The sequence below is a fragment of the Egretta garzetta genome, unplaced genomic scaffold, assembly GCF_000687185.1.
Source record: "Egretta garzetta isolate BGI_Z169 unplaced genomic scaffold, ASM68718v1 scaffold16, whole genome shotgun sequence".
NCBI classification, from domain to species: Eukaryota; Metazoa; Chordata; class Aves; order Pelecaniformes; family Ardeidae; genus Egretta; species Egretta garzetta.
Window position 1 is genome coordinate 122294 of NW_009260022.1, and position 22217 is coordinate 144510.

Consider the following 22217-nt stretch of genomic DNA (forward strand, 5'->3'; position numbering starts at 1 on the left):
AAAAGCAAAACAAGAAGCTTGTCTCTCCTGGTTATAATTACGTATTTTGCATGTTATCTTTCAATGTGTACAGACAAAATTCCTACTGAAATAAAGATGCTTTTATTTTTATTAGTGGTGGATTTCCTAAATGAGAATTTGGCACTGATTGTGGATACTAAAGTACTTAATTGCAAAAGGACAGGTTGTACATGTACCTGTACTGGGAGCAGGCAGGCAAGTTTTCATAAACAGATGTGCACATCAACAAACAGTTGCAGTCAGCTTACTCCCTGTTGTTGTCTCTGGCTGTCTGCCATTGCTTCAATGCATGTTCAGTAGTAACAGTTTTCTGACAAAATGGATATACCTACTTCTTCACGCATAGATTAAAAATATTTGGATTGATCTGTACGTGTCTGGAGACCTCAGATTCTCTCAGATCACGTGCTAAGACTTTTGGATTATATAGATATGCAAAAGGAATGGCACTAAATGCACTCTGACTGAGGTCTTTTGCTTATGCTCACCATATCAGCTGAGAGTGAAAATGACTGTTCCGTGGCTGTCCTTGCTAGAGGTGCTCAGCTGCCACATCCTGGATTTTTGTGGCAGGATTTCAGAACTGCTGTGGGTATTACGTGGCCTGGTTTGGGAAGCAGCTTCAACAGGGAGATGGCTGGAGAAAGGGTTGTCAGGTGGAGGTCCAGGCATGAATCATGGCTGAATTATGGCTTTGTTGGAGAAAATTGCAAAATGATCCTTCATGCAGAGAAGTTAAGATTTTGTTTAAGCTTTTTATGTTTCATACATTTTATCTGCCTAAATGGTGTGGGAAAAATTTGTCTCATGGGAAATCAAGTTTGCTGTCTTTCATGTCTCTCAGGACACGTAGAACACCGTATCCAGTACATAAATCATTGTGCCTTAGAATATGCATTCTGACGCTTTTGACAGAATTTAGATTATGTGGCGTGATTACTGAAAGTCATGAAAGACTTCAGGCTAAATTAGGAAATAAACATCACTAGTACCACACTGAATATGATGCAAAAGCTGAGGATTTAAACTTAATAAACCAAAAATTGATCTGAAATGTTAGTGTGCTTGTGGAGATGTTTTTTACTTAACAGTCTGCATGCAGATTAATTTTGATAGTAGATGTCCTGCTGACCACAAAAAGAGAAATCCCAGAGTATTTAATTACTCTCTTTTAAAAATGGTTATTTTTGTTATTATTTCTTTTTAGATTTGCTCTAGCTTGTGACAGTAATTTAAAAAATATTTTAATTAAATTTTGATTATATGCAATTGGGGTTAATATATGAAAAACTCATTGTGATTGAGCTCTAATCTCCGTATATTATTTAGTAAAAATCTGAGTGGCTGCAGATATTGAAGTAGGCTTTTATTCTCAGAGACTGGACATTTTTTATAGAAATAACACAATAGTGGACCTGTCTGCCACTGACATTATTTACCTGAAAATTAATAGGACCTAGCAGCTCACAGGACTGAAAAAACATAAATCTTATTAACCTGCTGGCCTTGATTCAGCCTTGCCCCCACGCAGAAACAAGTCGGCTACTAATTCTGCTTGGCCAGACAGGAACATCGACCAAGGTCTCCCCTCGCTTTGGCTGCCAGGACACTACAGCCTGTTGCAAATAATTTGTTACGTTGTCAGTACAAATCCCCTGCTCCAAGCTTCCATGCCTTCGCTTCCCTTGGGTGCCTTGTTCATCCTGGTGTTCACTCTGATCTACCTCATGCTCAAGTTTGTTAGACTTAGAGGAGTAGAACATGAGTTGTGGAAGTGAGGAGTTGGAGAGAGATTTGGGTTTGTCTATGCCTGTAATGTTGGATGAGGTTGTATAGCTGTAGGTCTCTACAAAAAGGTCTTAAAAAGAACCATTTTGGCTTTGCAAGCACAGAATTCTTTCATTTTGTTGCCTACCAGGTATTACATGCTCTGGCTTGTTCCATTTGTCATTTCTAAGGCACTTCTTTCTGTAGTGCCTCTCATTTAGTTTTGTCTCCTTTTTCCTGTGACTCTCAATATTCCTTGAGATCTCCCTTGCTTTTCTCCTGAGCTGTGCTTGCACTCTTGCCTTGGCAATCGCCTGGTTTGGTCTCTTCGCATGGGTCTCTTGGCCCTTCCAGGTGTTCCCATGTTTGTGGGAAGGTAGTTCACCTTGAAGATTCATGAATAACTCTGCAGGACATTTTCACACAATCTCTTTGAAAGTTCACATGAAGAATAATGAAAGTTACCACATAGCATTGGCTGAACGCCACAGTCTTTTGTTGATCGTAAGCTTTGGGTTTTGAAGTTTGACTTTGCGTTTCACTCACAAGAAACCTTTTCAGTATTTGTGGGGACTAATATTTCCAAATATTTCACCTTGTGAAATTCTGATAAATGAAATTGTCATAAACTAACTTGCCATTATTCATGAGAGCTGCAAAATTGCAGCATCAGAAGACAGAAGCATTCTGTTTTTAACATACAGTTGTGCTAGTACTGAGTTGGCATTTTTTTTTGCTTGTTGCTAATTTAGAAATATAGGTCAAATTCTTCCCTCTGATAACCACAGCTTCACTTTCCATCAGTGGGAAGTGTGTGTGTGTCTGAGAGGGTTCTTTTACATTCTGTGTCTGCTGACCTTTTTTTTCTATTGTCTGGCAAGGTCTGAGACCTGATCTCATGATAGGACTGTGCACATACCACCTCTGGACTCCTCTGGGGCAATGTAGGGAGTGCAGTTAAAAAGACCTTTTAGCCCAGCCACGACCTGGAACAATGTTTTGTTAAAAGGAGAGGTTTGTTGGGAGGGCAGTGAGGGTCCTTAACTTTAATGACTTCAGTGCTCTTATCCTCCATATTCAATATGTCTGTAATGCTTTCTTGGGCCAGGGATATTGTTTGTTTGTTTGTTTTTTTCTCTATAATTTCTGTTGTACTTCAACCTAGAACATAAGTTACATGTATGATCTAAAAAATTTGTGAAGGCTTTCTTGTCAGTTCCTCCAAATTATAGCATGGCAAAAAGGTGAAAAATGTCCCTTGAGCAAACTATAACCACAAACAGCATTGTAAACTGTTGGTTTACGAAGCATTGCTTTTGTCCTTTCTCTTTAGCTCTGCCTCCGTGCTGCATTACAATAAGGCATCATGAGTCATGTACTCTCTACTCCTACACAATTCACCATAATCACTTGTTTCTCCTATAAGGAAAAAGGCAATTTTTTTAACTCTACATGGACCGCTGGTTTTCTGTCTCTACCTCACTGTTCATTTTTGAGAGGATGGAAAATTGCATTTGGTTCAGCTCTAGCTGGCAATACATAAGAGGCTTCAAGGCACTGAGTGTTTTCCAGAGGAGGAAGAAACCCCTCCAGTCGTGCTGAGGTCAGCAGTCATTTGAGACTTGGCTCAAATCACTGACAATATATTATCTCTCAAGGCATCTTGACTTTGCAGTGTGTTTCCTTAGTAGGTCACAGAAGCCTGCCTTTGCTCTTTCTGGAGATGTTTCAAGACCCATCTGTTCCCTTATCTGCCCCTGTCCGTCATGCCCATGAGCAGGGATCTGAAAGCCTTGGTCTCAGCAGATGCCAAAGGCAGATTTGGATCATTCTGGGTGGAAGGCAGCACAGGCAGATGTACCATGAGCACCTGGTGCTCACGGGTGTTCAGATCCAGGACAGTCACTTTTTTATACAACAGGCATCAAATTGGCTGGTTTGCTAAGGAACTCTTAAAGGGCGTGCTTGAGTCCCATGTGCCTAGTGTAACATGGGAGGCCTGCAGGGGCCTCTACTCATTGGGAAGTGGGGAGGTGAACGTGCTTCGTATGTGTGTTCTTCCTACCAAATGGGAATGTGTTTCCTGTGTTGAAGTTGTCTTTGGAAGGGGAGTGGAAGGCACTGGGGCAAAAATGTCTGCACTTTTAGTGTTGCATTAAAAAGATCTTAGTTTCTCTAAATTAAGGGAAACGTTTACAATTCCTTTCTCTCCGTCTTCATTTTCCCTTGCAATGTCATGTCCATTCAGACAATTGTAATGGGGTTTCCAGAAGTTCCTAAGTCATCAAGCACCATAAATTATAATGGGATATATGTTTTCAAAGCTTTAAAAATCCCATTACATTAAATTTCTTTTCCATTTATTTAATGAATAAGATAGGTAGCTAGGACAAGCTTCTGTTTTAAAGACCTAGAATGCCAGGTTCCGAAAACCATTTTTAGATGTTACATCTGTCATTTTCAAGGGCTATGCAGAAAATATTTGCTTTTCTGAGGTTCCCTTTTTAGATTGGGTTCTTAAAATAAAATTTAGGTGTAAGGAATAATTTCAACCCTTCTACTTAGATTTTATTCTGATTAATGTCTCTGCAAGATGTATTCATATTAATAATGTATATTTCATATCTGTCTTTTCTAGGGCAAAGAATTCATACCTCCACAAAGTGGAAATATTTACAGCATAATACACTTTTTCTTCAAAAGTTTAGGAGAAATCCTGATTTTTACATGTGCTTATACATGCTTTCATCTGTCTGAAAATTAAATACAGTTAACAGGATCTCTTTTAAATCTTTTATAATATAATTTGGATTTCTTAATGTAATCCTGTAAAAATGAAAAAGAACACTTTATAACAAGGGTCAGTATTTCTTTAATCCCTAAAATATTTTTACTTAAGGACTGTTCTAATGCTTTGAAGGTAAACCACAAGGGGCCAAAGCCTCTTATGCTATAAATGCATAGATTTGAACTAACTTTATATTCTGGGGTTTGTTCCCCAGCTATGTGCAATTTGGTTAAGAATAGTCTTTTTTTAAGAACAGTATTTATACAATTTAACAGTGGACGTGTAGCGTTGTATAAAGGCGATATTGCAGAGCAGATCAATTCAGTGTATTGCATTTCTTTAATAAGCTTTCAGATTGTAAATAATCTTCGTATATTAATGTATTTTCTCAGAGGTTCAGTTTTTAAAAATTATTTGCTCCTAAATTCTAATACTGAAATATTTCTGCATTTGCTTATGCTTAGCTTTCCTAGTGGCACATCTGGAATAAATCAACATGTTTTAGTTCAGAGTGTGTTTTTTGCAGGAACAAAATTGTAGTCTTTCCATGATAAAACTCTATTGATGTTAATGTAAGGTTAGTTGAAAATGCTCAGGAAGAACAGACAAATCCTATGGCTAACTGATACCTAAATCAATTCAGATTTTTCAAATTACAACATATATTAAACATAACATAAACCATGGAGAGGAACAAAGAAATAAAGAAAAAAAGAAATTCTTTTATGTATTTTGAAGAAAGAATTAGCAGGAGAAATCTTTTTTGATCTATTAGATGTACAATTTTTTTTTTTTGTGAGAAGGGACAATAGGCCAAACTCTTAAGTGTGTCCAGAACCACAAATCTGCATGTGTGTACCTGAGTGCATTTTATCTGTATGTGGTTCATGGACTTGACTACATGTGATATGTTGCAACGTATCCACCATAGTCCTTGGCTGAGAGGTACAGAATAAAGAAGTGTTTTAAGTATGATTTTTCCTATTACAGGACGGTTCCTCAGAGAAGGGGAGAAGCAAACCAAATTAACGGACTAAATTAATACAGTAATAATAAAATAAGCTGTAATTGACCACTTCAGCTCTTAACATTTTTCTGCAAGAAAACACAACCATTGGAAAAATACAATTGAAAAAACCTGTTTTGTAAACATGGAACAAAAAGTAAGACATTAATTCATTTGTAGATTTTTGAGTAACAATTTTAGCCCTTTCTCAGGTGTACGGTGCAGGTGATAAAACTGTCCAAAAGTGATGCCCGGCATGGTATTTTTTGAAGACTTGGCTTTAAAGATTTATAAATCCATTGTTTATTATGCTCATCTCTTAAAACCGTCTGTAAATTCTGCGTGAGAATGGTTGTTAGGTTGTACCTGATGTTGACAGTATGCACCCTGATGTAACTTACAGTTGTTAGTATTTTCCATAGTGCCTTTGTAGCCTTGCCAAAAGAATAGAGAAATTATGGTCTAATTGAGCGAGGCACTGTGCAAACATACAGCAGAATAATTTTACAATATTTAAGCAATATTCAGGCATTTTTAGATGGCATCCTGATGAAGTAAATTATAAAACACAAAAAAGCTCTTAAAGATAAATGAAATGCTGTATACGATTAGTTATAAACTATAAGGAACAAATTTGAATCCTGTGGGATAGCCTGCAGTTGACTTCAGCCAAATTGAAATTATGGATGTTATTTTTTTGTAAAATTTAGTCAGTTTAACTGAGATCTTGTAGTAAATAATAGGTGCTGAAGGTATAACAAGGTCTGTAAATGTTTGCGTTTTTGGAGAGGAAATGTGCGTCCATTGGTGTCACTTGGAATTTTACCATTGATGTTAGTGATGTTCAGGAGCTATCCACAACCTGTATTTGTGTTATGCTGGGTCAGAAATCTTCTAATGACTGCTTTTGTGCACAACATTAAAACGACTGAGTCTAGCTGATTCTTGGGACTTGCTTAAGCCAATGGGAATAAAAGTGCCCGCTTCTATCACAAAGCAGCAGGAACGTATTAAATTACTAATTTAAAAAAGCAATCTATTTCTATATCTGGAAATGATTAAAGTCTTAGGAAGGGTAACCCCATTCCCTTCAAAACGTTGTTTTGGTTTTTTTCTACCCAATACATTTGAAATACACTAAAGGCAGCAGTTCTCTCTAAATAATTTCTTGGGTTAAATGTAATAAGCAAGAAGAGGTATCTCAAAAACAGATTAAAAAAATTCAACTTGTGGCTTTTGTTTCGGAAAAATCTCCTCCTCTGCAAGAATACGTCTCCCAGAAATTGATGCCTCTGCTTTCTAGTCTCCTATCCATGAATCAAAGTTGAGGAAGTAACTGGTGTGGTGTCCAGAGCCTTTTCTCTAGTGTTTTTAGCTCTGCGTCTGCAGAAAATTCCTGTCAGCCTTAAATTTCTTTGATGTACTGGGACAAATGCTGCCTTGCTGTTTTCTGTCCCCGCTGGAGTCTCTATGGGATTAGAGATCACGTGCTACCTTAGTTTAATGTTCTTGACCTTTTTCAGATGATTGACACTGCTGAATGATTACAGCAAAGCAGCAATTATCCACTAGCTGTGTTATGCTCATTTTAAGGAGAAAATAAATGTTATCTGAGATGAGTAATCTGGACTGTGTCTTTCTGCTGAGTAAATGTAGGAGACCTGCCTGTAGTGAGTCATGATTCCTTTCCCATTTGTTCTGTTTTGTGGTACTTTCTGCACATTTCCCCTCTGCTCTCCTCCTTCGAAATGCTTTACTCTGCTCTGATCTTGTTAGCCCACATAGCTAAGAGATCTTTAGGGCTTGATCAGCAACATAAAATTCCTCAGGCTCAAAGACGGTGGCAGGCATGGCAATGTGTACCTTCTTACGTAGTTTAAAAAATAAAACAGAAGAAATGAAAGCACTCTGAGCTACCAGCAATGTATTTATGATGTGAACACACAAAGTTGTGTAGGGATTTTGCAGTCGAGCTTTTATAGTGCTTTACTGGTTTTTGGGTCTCTCTTTTTTTTTTTATTTGTTTTTTCCCCTTCAGTGAATTTCCCACAAGAATTCTGTCGAAGTTTGGCTCATAAATAGCGATGCGTTTTGTAAAGTTCGTGTACGCACAAAGCAAACAGCAACTTTACCAAATGTTCAACACAAAGAGATCCATGCGTCTGTTCATGTTACTGTTTTGGAAGACATTTTACAGAACACCTGTCTGGCTTTAATGGAAGTTCACACACAGAGATGCAAATTTGAAGGAAAAAACCCACCAAACCCTGGCACTGCATAAGAACTTCACTACTGGGATTTTGTCCTGTATCAATGGGTTGTATATCTGTGAAGCTACATCATCATTATTGTAATCAATAATGTTATGACTATTAACATTAGAATAATCAATATGATACAATTACACGATTATAATAATTTTATGGTTATTAATATTGTTATTGTGTTGCCACAGCCCCTTTTTAAAAGGTAACTTTTTTTACTTACAGGTCATCGAACATTGTTCATTGGAGTTCACGTGCCACTTGGTGGAAGAAAAAGTCACCGACGCCATAGGCACCGTGGACATAAGCACAGAAAGAGAGACAGAGAGCGAGATTCCGGATTAGAAGATGGGAGAGAGTCTCCTCCTTTTGGTAAGATAAATTTCATTTTTGCATCGATCTTTTAATAATAAACATCAGCATGATTATGCATTCTCTGTCCTGTTATGGCTTGGACACAATTAGCAGGGGGGTTTTGGAGAACCCACCAGAGCCTCTCCACTCTCTGCTGGAGAGCTAAGATTTGTTCCTCTGATGAAAGGCAGCAGCCAGTGGCAGTCGATCCATCAGAAATCTCAGTAATGTCTACCACTGTAGAAGACTGTCCATGAGTGTTCTCATAAAGGTAGACTGCCACCACCGCTGAGAGGGGTTAAGTGCTTTATGGCACCAGCTGCTCTGGAGTATTTGCACCTAATACATAACATAGAGGAGTTGTGGTTCTTTACAATTAGTTTTGTAATAATGTTGATGTTACTGAAGCTGCAGTGTTTTACCAAATAGGAACTGTGATCCAGATTGTGTTTGCCTTTTTCCTTATATGACACTGTAATGTGCCATTGTGAGATGAGTCTGCTGAGGACTTGAGAGCAAACAGGAAAAAACACTTTTCAATAAACAAACCTGATACAAAACTCCTAAAATTCTCAAAATACTAAATTAAAACCCACAGAGAACAGGAAAAGGTAGTCATGAATAAATTAGTCAAGCTTGGTCTCAAAACACATGAGAATATTATTTGCTGTTCAAAAATAAAAAGTGTACGTGCTGAAATATCCAAGGGTATAGTGAGTGTTGAAAGTATAATGGAAGCTTGTATAGAAAACAGTTTGTCAGTGTGCAACAGAAGAATGTTTTAAAATCATTAGCGAAATGTGCCAATGTAATTTCAGGTTACAGAATAGTAATTATAAGACTTTCTTTTAATCTGAAGTTTGTATTATGTATGTAGAAAGCTTTGAAGCAAGTAGATTAGAAGTGCTGATGGTTAAGTATGTTGTAAAGAGCTTGAAACACTCCAGTATTTCATAATGAGTTATACTGAGAATGAAACAAAGTCAAGACTTTTTCAAACTTAGTAGATATGAGTTGTGTTTTGAAGACTGAACAGTGAAGCAAAATTGGCTGTGGTTGGTTCTGTCTGGAATGTATTTCAAATGTACGAAGGCCCAATACTATATTGAAACAGGTTTCTTGGAAAACAACAAAGTTCATAAATTATTAAAATGGTTTTCAAAAAGAATATGCATATATACATATAATGTCAGATTAAAAAGAAACAATTGAAAGTTACATTAGCCAAGAAGTGAGATATCTTAAACTATGAAGCGATGTCTTCTGTTGAGTCATCTGGTTTTATTTAAGTGCCAGTATGTGACACATTTTGGCTGAGAACCTAGCTCTGTTCTTTCAACTTCTGGAGACCTAGGCTTGTGTCCTTCCTAATGTCAAAAGTGAAAAAAAAAAAGATATTAACTGGCTGAATCTGTCTTTAATAGTCTTTGACAGTTGTGCATACAATAAAATGCACTGTTCAACACAATTCTGTGTTAAGTGAAAATTGGGCTATGTTCAAGAGAGCTCCAAGAGTGGACTAGCAGTAATATGAAAAAGAGAGTTTTGAAGTGCATTTGTGAGTTGGTGTTCACAGCACTGGTCCACAGGCGTACTTGTTTGAAGTAAGTGCAGGACTGCGCTTTTGAAAGTCACATTTTCACTTGTAAAGGTGTTACAGCTACCACTTAAAGGGTGTGTAGGTCTTGTCACATAAATCACTACTTTTATAAAGCTCAGGACAGACAAGATTTAGGCCAGAAACATGCAAGTCTTCTCTGGATCCAGAATGCTGAAGATACTGTTCAAAATGCTTGGGTGATAACGATTCAAAACGAGCCAAAGACAGAACTACCAAGCATTCAGAAAAATCTGGAAATACCCAATTTTTCCACCCTGAAATAATCTCTAAGTAGTAAAATTTGAGGATTTTTCCCCTTGGCTGTCCGACTCCTGGAAGTTTGGCTAGAGAACCAGACTTTGACTGAGCTTTGACATCTGTCCATCCAGGCAAAAAAGTGGCATCCCATAGACAACAGCAAAAGGGATTTGCCTTAGGAAGGCAAATCTGAAAATTATACAGTGATGGAGAGGTTAAGCACAGTTTAGAGCAGGCAGACAAAATTATACAGGGATTAATCATAGTCTGTATTCACATCCTTGCTTTTACTATGGATTTTCCTTACAGGAAGTTTCAGACTGGTTGTTGTGCTGCCTGGGGAGAAGCATTGCCTTTAGGGAGAATATAAGCATAGTTTTTCTATGTTTTATTTATCCAAATGGAGCAACAGATACTTCCCACGCTAAAGCTGAATCCACTAAACCTCAGCAACGCTTCTTGGCTCTCATTCCCCATGACCACAAGGTTGTAACAGTACCTAGAGGCCGAACGAAGTTGCAAGGAAGACAAATGCGCTTCCTACTCTTGATGCATAACTTAATATGAGGGACTGTGCTATGTAAGAGAGCAGATCCAAAATAGTCCCTTAATTTATGTATCATTCTGATTTAACTGAACATGCGGAAATGCTTAGCTCCCTCTCACCATATACCCCTTTTAACGCATTTCTGCTGAATAGTAGGAGGCTGTATTCTTGGGAACTGGGGGGGAGGAGGGGAAAGAAAAAAATTTCAACAAGCAGGTGCAAGAAGAAAGATAGAGAAAATAAGCACTGTGAGACCAGCTGATAGGGAACAGTGCTTTGAAGTAAGTCAGAAAAATACATTAGGATTTTTATGATACAAGAGAATAAATTAGAAGTGTTTTGAAGCAGTGAAGTATGAAAGGAGGTATAATAAAAGCCAAAGATGCAACAACTGAATAATCGAGATGCTGGAACAAGTGAAGGCCTGAAATATTCAGACATGAAGTGCTCCAGACTGCTCAGTTAACCAAGCATGGGATGAAGCATTATTTTTTTGTCATAATTTATAACTGTAAAATTTATAACTTCATCTGTGGAGTACTCTTAGGTGCAGATTTTGCTCTGCTGTCACTGCTTCAGGGAACTACACGGTGCTCATAGTGCTGTGGGGCTGTGCAGCCCCCACGCAGAGTGGACAGGTGCCACCTGGTTCCTAACCACCAGTGAAAAACAATTTCTTAAACAGTTTTCTTTGTATCAAGATAGCTAGAAAACACCTGTATTCAATGCAATGCCTGTGGCTGGAAGCTTCCTGGTAATCCCTTTGAATCCTGGCTGGGAAAGCTGTACTACCTACTTTCTGAGGGAATGTTTCTGCAGAGAATAGATTTTTTAGAATATTCCGATGGCAGCTCATAAGGTTTTTTGGTTTTTTTTTTTTTTTATCTCCTACTGTCACTTTTCAAAAATAACCCGAGTGTTCTCAGTGTGCAGATTCAGAACTTGTAGACAAGTAATATATAGAATGTGCAGTTAGTGGAATAAAAAGGAGTACAGTCCTGCCATTTGGGGGCACAGATCAGTTATTTAAGTTTAATTTTTGTTTTCCACACACCTGATTCTCATTGTCTGTCTGTTGCCTCTTGACAAGGTGAGGTTGTACAAGATATTTTCATTTTGCCTTAATGCTGTGCCTTTGGATTGCATAATTTGCAGATTACATGGTTTACTCATGGAGAGGCTTTTCCGGGTAGTAAAAATTGTAAGCTAAGTGATTTCAAGATCTAGATTTCCACCATCATAATTTTTTGGAAGACAAGGAGAAATACGGTGAAATTACCCACTCTGGTTAAAAATGCAGTAATGCTATTTGCTTATTGAAGAGGTTTACCCTTCCCAGCTGAAATAATGCTGTTGTAATTAAGGCCCCAGTTTCATGCCTGCTTCAAGCTCCCCTCCTCCACAGCTTTCCTTGCGAGGCAAGTATCATGGCTACTCAGTAAATTAAATTAGGGAACTGATGCAAATTAAAACTAGTTTAGCAAAAAGCTGTTTCTAGCCTATAGCAGCTCCTTGGGTCTGTTTGCTGGGAGGGCGATGGGTGCCAGCCCTGGTGGGCTGCAGGGCCACAAGCTGGCCAGGGCTGCTCCATCAGCGCTGTGGGCCGTGGTGGCACTGAAAGTCTGGTGGAGATTTCCCTTTGGCTGGTAGGGTTGCACTTGCTTGGTAAGCGCGTGGATTTTAGTGGCAATTTTCAATGTTTTTTGATGTCTGCCTTTTGCTTGTAACCAGTGAAACAGCTCTCTTGTACTCACGCTTAGGAGTTAAAGATATTTATGTTTCTGTTTTAAAATGGGGTGGAATAGGAAGACTAGCTCACAGCAGGGTGTCTTTAAGGGCAGGTTTTGTGAGGGTGAACACAGCTGTGAGGATTGGGGTTTGATTTCAGCCTCCTGTGGTGTCTTCTAAGACTAGATACTGTTGGGACTTGTGTAAGCCAATGACAAGTGGCATTCCTCAGGGGTCAGTATTGGGACTGGTGCTGTTTAACATCTTTGTTGGTGACATGGATAGTGGGATTGAGTGCACCCTCAGCAAGTTTGCTGGCAACACCAAGCTGTGTGGTGTGGTCAACACACTGGAGGGAAGGGATGCCATGCAGAGGGTCCTTGACAGGTTTGAGAGGTGGGCCCATGTGAACATCATGAAGTTCAATAAGGCCAAGTGCAAAGTCCTGCACATGGGTTGGGACAATCCCAAGCACAAATACAGGCTGGGTGGAGAATGGATTGAGATAAGCCCTGAGGAGAAGGACTTGCGGGGGGTTGGTGGTTGATGAGAAGCTCAACATGACCCAATGTGCACCTGTAGCCCAGAAAGCCAACCGTATCCTGGGCTGTATCAAAAGAATCGTAATCAGCAGATCGAGGGAGGTGATTCTCCCCCTCTGTTCTGCTCTCATGAGACCCCACCTGGACTACTGCATTCAGCTCTGGGGCCCCCAACATTAGAAGGACATGAACCTATTGGAGCGAGTCCAGAAGAGGGCCATGGAGATGATCCAAGGGCTGGAGTACCTATCCTATGAAAGCAGGGTGAGAGAGTTGAGGTTGTTCAGCCTGGAGAAGAGAAGGCTCCGAGGACACCTTATTGTGGCCTTTCAGTACCTGAAGGGGGCCTACAAGAAAGCTGGAGAGGAACTTTTTACAAGGGCATGCAGTGACAGGACAAGGGGTAATGGCTTTAAACTGAAAGAATGTAGATTAGATTAGATATGAGGAAGAAATTCTTCACTATAAGGGTTGTGTGGCATTGGAACAGGTTGCCTAGAGAAGTTGTGGATGCCCCATCTCTGGAAGTGTTCAAGGCTAGGCTGGATAGGGCTTTGAGCAACCTGGTCTAATGGAAGGTGTCCCTGCCTATGGCAAGGGGATTGGAACTAGATGATCTTTAAGGTCCCTTCCAACCCAAACCATTCAACGATTTGATGTTTCTGTAAGGTTTGGTTTAGCTCTTGCTTTAATAATCTGGTTTTAATAATCTCCAGTCTGAAAGAGACTTAAATTTGTAATTCATGATATTGGATGTGGCAGGGGAAGATGAGCAGCCCTGGAGGTAAGCCTGACAGAGGATTGTACACACGGTTCAGGAAAGGCTCTCTGGAGGTAATGCGAGTGGAAAAAAGGGGACTTCTCTTGGTTACTAGAGGGGCTTGAAGAAACTACAGTGAAAGGACTCAGTTGATTATATTTGGTAGCTAACCTCAAATCTTGAAGGGGTATTAATGGGGCAAATTTAATTATTTGTAAAGAGTACATTTGTTAAGAGAATTCTCCTGCCCTTAAATACAGGCTTTGTCTGCTGAAGGATGAACTTGGAAATTTGAATCTCTGGGCAGCTGTGGAACAGATTGCAGCAAATCTGGATTAAAATAATGTATCATAACTGAGGTTTTAAGAGTCTAGCAAAAAGAAGAGAATTGAAGCTTGGGAATTGTCCATATTGTCAGATCCAAAAGATAATATTATTTTTCATAGCCCAGAGGTGTGATGGAAAGAATTCACGTGAAGAAAATGGGGACAGTGCTTCCTGAAAACAAGATTATACGTATAGGGATAAAGTACCCAGAGGAGCAAGCAAGGAATACTTTCTCCCAACCTGACACATGGTTTCTAAGGTCTATGAAGAGATTTTCAGAAGGGTGCTGTATGGCTGTTTTACTATTTCGTGTGTAGTTTAGTAATGGAAATTTTGTTTTAATTTTTACCATGTTTTCTAATTATAAAAAAAGTAATTTATGATCCCTGCCTTTACTGATTGCTGAGAAAGAATTCACGTGAAGAAAATGGGGACAGTGCTTCCTGAAAACAAGATTATACGTATAGGGATAAAGTACCCAGAGGAGCAAGCAAGGGAATACTTTCTCCCAACCTGACACATGGTTTCTAAGGTCTATGAAGAGATTTTCAGAAGGGTGCTGTATGGCTGTTTTACTATTTCGTGTGTAGTTTAGTAATGGAAATTTTGTTTTAATTTTTACCATGTTTTCTAATTATAAAAAAAGTAATTTATGATCCCTGCCTTTACTGATTGCTGAGCTGAAGGACAAAGTCCAATCTGCACAGGAAGGAGGTGGGGCGAGAGCCCCCATCCACTACTTCCTTGGTGAGCGCAAGCAGGAGGATGATGAATGTTTTTTGTCTGTGTGTGAAATGATCCTTTCTTTTCTGTGATCCTTTGAATTTTTCACACCATTTCTCCTTTGTTTGAAAGAAGTTGTTATGGATGTCAGCTGTGTTACACCAGTTCACTCCCTGTCTGCAGCCCATCCTGTGCAGTGAGCAATCAAAAAAAAAAAGTTTGTATATTTTAGTATTACTTTAACATGAATGTACAAGAACATGAGGCATGGATTAAATCTTGTGTAAGATGTTTACTGTCTTATGTGAACTTCTGTAATGTAAATTTTATTTTAATGTTTAGCATGTTTTCTAATGTAGAAAAAGTAATTTTTCACCCCTACATCTACTGAGCCCAATAAGAAGTATTAGCCTACTAATACTACCTTTAAATATAGGTTCTCAAGAGACTTAGAAATACAGAAACCTGTTCTGACAATTGAGCTAATAGAGTGTTACCAGAAATATATTTTTACACCCTTTCTAGAGCTTATTGAGAGCAGAGGACAAAACTTGGAGTACATTTTATACGTACCCAAGGCTTTGTTACTGCTCGTGGCTTGGGCAGATTGTGTGCAGTTCTGCCTCATGGCAGGGTGGTTTGTCTCAGGAGAAAACCTGGCACGCACTGAGGAGGAGATGTGTGTCACTGAATGGTGCAGTGGAGCAGGTTGTTTGCTGTGCTGAATTTATGTGGAGGGACTGAGAATGATCCTGCTTTCTTACCCCACCCCAGGTCTTGATTTTGCCTTGTTCCGTTAGGCAAGAGGGAGCAGTCCTGACCCAGAATTGTGGTCGCAGCTGGTGATGTTTTAAATGGGGGAAATGCAAGTTATGGTTCTTTCCTACATATGTTTTGCAAGGTGGGATGGTGATGTAGGCCACCGTTTCCCCCTGCCTGCACTGAGCACTGTTCCAGGGAGCAGCTTTTCTATTGCTCTCTGGGAATTAGGTTATTAGCAGTTCTGGCTTTCAGTTCTGCTGTTTTGGCGTGTCTATGCCCATATCTTGCTTTTGTTTTAGGGATGTTAATGACTTTACAAAGAGTCATGGTAGTGAGCAGTATGTCAGGTTGCAGCAGGGTCACTTCCTTTCTACAGCACTGAATCCCAGTGTGAATTTTTGCTTTTGACAATAGAGTATCTGCCGGGTCTTAATTTTTACCCTTTTAACGGTGCAGAGGAGTTATACAGATTTTTAAACCTGGAATACTTAGGTTTTCCATGCATGGAATGAATTCGAGGTATCAGAGGTAGTTTGGATGTCTGTGTGAGTGCTGCACGGATGATGTGAGCGCAAGCCTGGAGAAACCCAGGTACAACAGCCTGGCAGGAGGCTCCCATGGGCTGGTGGAGCCATGGCAAACAGAAAGCTGCTTCAGCTTTTCCTGACTGAGATGGCTCATTAGCCAAGCACGGATGGTTGTTGATGGTACTTCTGCTCCTGTCGTGTATTAGACTTTCTGCCTAGTCCCAGCTAGTCCTGGAGGATTTCTTGAACTGGTGATCAGCCATTTACTTGGGAGAATCATCAGTTCCTTATTGTGGAACTTTAAATTCACATTGCTTCTAATATCTCTGTGCTCTGATATAAAACAACTGCAGTGATAGAAATGCCAATGTAACAAATGAGCCCCATTCATTAATTTTTTTAGTTTAATCTAGGTTACTTCCATTACTTCTTAGAAATAACGATAATATGAAGGATTTTTCTTTTATGCTGGCTGTACTACTTGAAGTCGGGATAGACACAGATAATATTCAAGCCAATTTCTGTTTTGCTAGACTTCAAAAAAATTCGAGTGTCCTAGTTTGCAAATACTGTGCTTCCACACTGAGGATTAAGTTATCACAGTTTGACAGTCAGCACTTGAAGTATTCTTTCATACTGGTTTTGAATCACGTATTACTCATTTTTCGTATAACACATTAATGACATATTTGGTATTTATTAGTCCTGTGAATAAGAGCCAAATCCATCTGGCATTGCTCAGATGAGTAATGCTGTTAACTCAGTTTATAAGTAGAACTAACAGACTGATTTTTTTAAAAGCTTTATTGTGTTCCTGTTGTTTAATTCTCTTAGGGTTTTGTCCTTGAAATAAAATTATGTACTATAAAGCAAATAACTTTTTTTCCAGTTTCCAGCTTGGTGTCTGAAAATCAAGCTGTGACTTTCAGATTTCAGACACCAATACAAATTACAGCAGAAAAAAAAGATAGCCAGAATCTAGCAGCTAGTTTTACTGGTGTGTTAACAAGGAAGAAGAGAATTTACTGCTTGTTTTGTCATTTATATAGAGTCTTCACTGTTGTCAGTCAAGTAGCTGTATGATACACAGAAGACCCAGTAAGAGCAAATCACAGCAGTAAGGTGTTTCCGTGTTACTACTCACCTGACTTCAAGGGATTTCTTATCCTCTGCTTTCCTTCCCACGCTGAAAGCGTGCATTTGCATGAGTATTGTAACTGTCATAAAACTGCAGCTCTGCTGTGCAACACTACTCATTTATTACTTAACAGTAGCTGCTGCTGTAAATCAGTTCTAGTGCTGATTTTATCAAGAGTATAGGATGTTTTTGGCAATGCTTATTCTCAGATTCTCGCTGCAGTCCATCTCTCTACTAAACTAGCTTGTTTTCTGTGTTCTGTCACTAGTGATATGAGCTTGTCCTTTGCAAGTTCCTATCTCGCTGAATTTTGACCTTCTGGGAAATAGTCTTGACAAGTTGCACACTTCTTGACCAGAATGGACTTTCTAGTCTCAGATTAAATCTTGATGCTTGTATTTACTTTGTCCTTCTGTAGAACTTACCAACATGTGGATACGAGGAAAATAATAATAAAAAAAAAATAATAGGTAGAGGTAGGCTGGAAAGGGGTCTAGAATAGAGGTTGAAATGGTCTTAAAGTAAAAAGAGGACTGAACAGTGAGAGAGAAAGATAATAAAAGAAAGGATAAAGTGGGAGTAGGTTGTTGCTGTTCTTTAATGATTCACCAAAAGTAATTTCTGTCCCCTTAGCTGTCCCCCTGCAGTTCCATTCTCTAGAGCCTAGTACCTATCTGTCATGTATTGTTTGTGTTTCATCGATATAACAAGTTTACTACTACTACCAAAAAAGGTATCTTTACTGCTGAATTTAATCTCCCATATCAGTGGCCCATTTAATTATTTTTGATCAGTGCTGTATTTGCTCTTTAGCATTCAATGAGTGCCATCATCTCAGTTTTTCCAAAATTTAGAGAGCTTGAGGATCCTATGCAGTGATGTTCTTCACTGCTAGATGGAAAATACTGTAGCTTGTCTTACAAATACGGTTGTAGAACAGACCTTCATTTAGACAATGTTCAAGGAATCGCTGAGCTGTTCTGCTGGATAATCAATTTTCTGGTTGACTGGCAGCCTGGCGCCTATCAGCTCTCACAAAGGACTTTTGGTTTCTCTCAGAAATCTAAAATATATTACCAGAAAACATAACTATGTATTTCTAGAGAGACTGGGTTTCATCCAGAGTTTGTTCGTTTGAGATTCACATTTAAATAAGCGAAGAGGATTTTTTTTTTTTTTTTTTTTTAAGACTTACAACATTTGAGCTATCAATGCTGAATATACGTGTACGTTAAGGTGCTCTGGAAATTTTCTGAGTGATATGAAGAAAGAGTAGTATGTCTCCAAAATATGTTTAGTGGTCTGCACTGAAAGGTTATGAAAAAAAATAGCTGGCAATAGGAATGTAAAGGGAACACAGAGACAGGGAGAATAAAATGGGGAAGCTGGGACAGGTAAACCACTTCTGGAATGGCCTAACCGTGTAGGGCAAGGGATGGTAGGTGTAGATAGTAATGTATTCTTTTAGAAGTTCCCAATTGTATATTGACTCTAGAGAGGTTCCTTTTGCTTGCTTTCTCCTGCTAGGTAAACAAAGAATGCACATTTATTACACCAGCTTTGTAAGCTGAGCTAGATCTGTAGGTTTAGACTTACGATGTGGCAAAGTAGTTTTTGTAAAACTGGAGTAAAAGACTTTTATCAGCTCTATCTATGCTTCTATCTGTGCTGCCGTTTTTCTGTGAGATACCATTCCAGCTTCCAATAGTCACTACTTCTGTACATCACATTCTATCTTTAGATGAGTTTGTTTAATTAGCAGACTAGATAACCACAGTAAATAAAGAGGCCTCAACCTGCAGGTGTTTGTGTATAAATGTTCTTACAGCATAACCATAATCATGCTTTCTGTTTGGCATTAAGTGATATGGATGAAAGAATCTGGATAATCTCATGAAATTTTAGATACTTGCTTGTTCAGGGCAAAAAAAATGGTGTTCTGGACTTGATATTTTTATTTTTCCCCAGATACCCCATCACAAAGGGTGCAGTTCATTCTTGGAACAGAAGATGATGACGAGGAACACATTCCTCATGATCTCTTTACTGAGCTTGATGAAATTTGTTGGCGTGAAGGAGAGGACGCAGAGTGGAGGGAGACAGCAAGGTGAGTGTTTTCATGAGTTTTTAAAAACTATCTGTAGCTACTGGTTGTTGGTGTACCGAGGAACGATTTCAAAGCTGTGGCAAGCTCGGGAACAGATTTTGGATATAAAGCTTAAATAAAACCATAATTTTAAGGCTTAGACTGCTAGTATTACTACAGCATTTGTTGTTTCCCAGAGCCAAATGTTTTCATCTGGGTTTATGAAATATAGGTCAGAATGACTATCAAGGGAAAAAAATCAAAGTAAACATCACATATATGAATTAAAAATTACTGGGTTTATTCATATTTTAGCTCATAATTTTAAGAAACTTTCAAACTTCATATTCTGTTTGAATCCTCAAGGAACTGATAAAATTACCCTTTAATTAAGATTAAAGCAAGGAAAGAGATTACTTTTTGAGCAATAACACTTTTGCATATTCTTACTATCAATGAACAGTTGATTTTGAGACTTTGAATATTGAATGTTGGATTATTTTGTTTCCACATAATTAGTACGAAAAGATTGTTTAGATTGCATTTCTGCTGAAAAAATTAATACTGGAACAGAACTTTTTTTGTTTTTCATGTTTGTTTCCTTGAGCACCTAAATGGGAGATGACTTGCTTTGTTTCATTAAGACTTTACATTTCCCAGCAAGCCTTGCTTCATTTTTCTTCTTAAAACCTTAATTCTCTCTTCCCCTGCCAATATTTGTTGGCAGTGTTCCTAAGTGGTGCCCAGAAGTCTGTGGACCACATCTTTGGTGTCAGTAGGATAAAAAGTGTGGAATTTCTGGAAGGATTTTGTGGGGAACTATGTAAGTGGGCTGTTTGGTATGAACATGGCTCTTAGCTTTCCCTTTAATTTTACTGCAAATTCCTGCTTTTCGAGAGGGCCACAGAATTTTCCATGACCTTCGTTTCCTTTATGTGTCCATAGGAGGCATAGACATGCTAAATATAGATCTTTATATGTAGAAAACTCTCATATGGGAATTGTGCTGTAAAATGAGTGTAGTAGTGTTCCTAAATAATCTTATTAATATTCAGAGAGAGAAAATCTAATCAAGTTAATCATCTGCAGTGTTCTCATACTGATTAGGAATATATAGGACCTCTTCTATGAAGGGTATCAGCTTCTATTGTGATTAAAAATCACTGTGGCTTATGTTACTTTTGAGCAGGGAAATCGCAGCTTCTTTGGTTCAACTGAAAAAAAACCCCTTTGCAAATCATCGGAAGAATTGTCTTTGTGAAAATTATAACAATTTTTATTAACATAAATCCTTAATCAAGATTGAATTTCAAAGGAATAGGTGAAATAAAGAAATTTCTTTTTAGATTGCTCTGTTTTTATGTACAGCCTTTCCTATTGTCATTTGGGAACTAAAGAATGAAAAATATTTAACAGAAACAAGCTGAGATTGTTGAAAAAGGACAGGAAAAAAACAGCCAAGAAAAATATAATTTTGGAGCTCAGAAAATGCAAGAGTGAAGTATAATAGCTAATAGTAAAAATTACTTTAGCTTCAGAAATAGGATGAAAACAAAGAAAGAGTGGAGCTGCCTTACAGAAAGAACTGGTCTAGATATATGTTCTTTTTCAGTTTGGACCAAAAAATTTCAGACAGCATTTGACATGGGTTGGCTGGGTGTTAGAAAAGGAGGAGACGGCAGTACAATGACCAAATTCAAAATGAAAGCAAGAGTCTGTGCAAATAAGGTGCATCCTAGAAAGCTGAAAGAACCTATTTCATGGTTATGGTAAATCCTGTCTTTCTGTGACTCTATCAGGTGGGTTGTACTATAGCAAACACAGCAACACTTTGAGAAAGGATAAAAATGGTCGGAATGAACAGAGGCCTGATAGTCAAATTTCAGAGCTATGCAAGGCTTAGAACAATATTTAAAGGAAAGAATAATTATATACTTGGAGCTAAGTGGAAAATTTGATAAAATGCGACACAATGGTTTATCATGTCAGACTAACTTAATAATGCTATTTAATCAGATAATTGATTTTTGTTTTTCTGAGAAAGAAAAAACAGGATCTAACTTTTTTTTTTAATCAAGCATTTGATATGCTACAGCAGTGGAAATTATTACTTAAACCCTGTTTTAGTGTAAAAAATGTATTAGTGGGTAAGAAACTGATTGAAGAGGTGCAACAACAGGTCATGCTGAAAGATGAAACTATTCATGTGGAAGGTAGTGACAACTAACTTCTGAAGAATTAGTCTTCATAAATGGCTTTATTATTGAATGCCAAAAATAGGATTATGGCAATGAAACTTGCTGATAATAAGAAAATAGGAGGTATCGTTACTCTAGGAATAGATAAGGATATCATACACAAAGAACAAGGTGACTGAGTAGAGTAATAGAAATGGGATGATGTGTAATATGCAAGATCATGTACTTACAAACTGATACAATGGATCATTTTCAATATTGGTGGTTGATTCCGGACTTCAGAAATACTAATTTGATTTAAAGCATGGTATGGATAGAATACACCCTGGCTTTGTTGCTGTTCCAGCCTTATTATGTTTTCCATCTGTGTGGAAAATGCCACTGGAAGTATTCATAGATCTTATTGTCTGGCCTTGGACATAGTTCCAGGTAGATGAATTTAAATGCAAGCAATACAGAGGAAGACTTGGTCATTAATTGTGTTTAATGGGAGTGATGGCACTTAGTGGTTCTGTATTCATTTCACCAAGCTTTTCATGGACTGAAGGATTGAGCTGACTCTGATGAAATCTGTATCTTCATGTTTTCGGTTAGATTGAAATTGTGCACACAGTTCAGCCTTAAAGTTTTTAAAAATACCTTGAGCAAACTGTGTTTTGTTCTTGGTTGATCAAAATAGTAATGTATCAAAGGGACCCATGGATGAGATTTGACTGAAGCTTGGTGTTCTTTAGGTAAATCTCCTCTATTCCTGTTTCATTTGTTTGGAAGAGTTAAGTCTTTTTCTAGTGGGTTTTTTGTTTGGTTTTTTTTTTTTTTTT

General features: G+C 38.2%; 1 protein-coding gene across 2 annotated transcripts in view; it reads left to right on the top strand.

The window, feature by feature from the left end:
- The window catches only part of SLC4A10 (solute carrier family 4 member 10), a 124209-nt gene that overhangs the window by 28224 nt on the left and 73768 nt on the right, over positions 1-22217 (top strand). For both annotated transcript variants that reach the window (XM_035896211.1, XM_009640735.2), the window contains exons 3-4: positions 8072-8218; positions 19081-19219. In XM_035896211.1, the coding sequence (XP_035752104.1) occupies positions 8072-8218; positions 19081-19219 (286 nt within the window). The remainder of the gene's footprint in view (positions 1-8071; positions 8219-19080; positions 19220-22217) is intronic.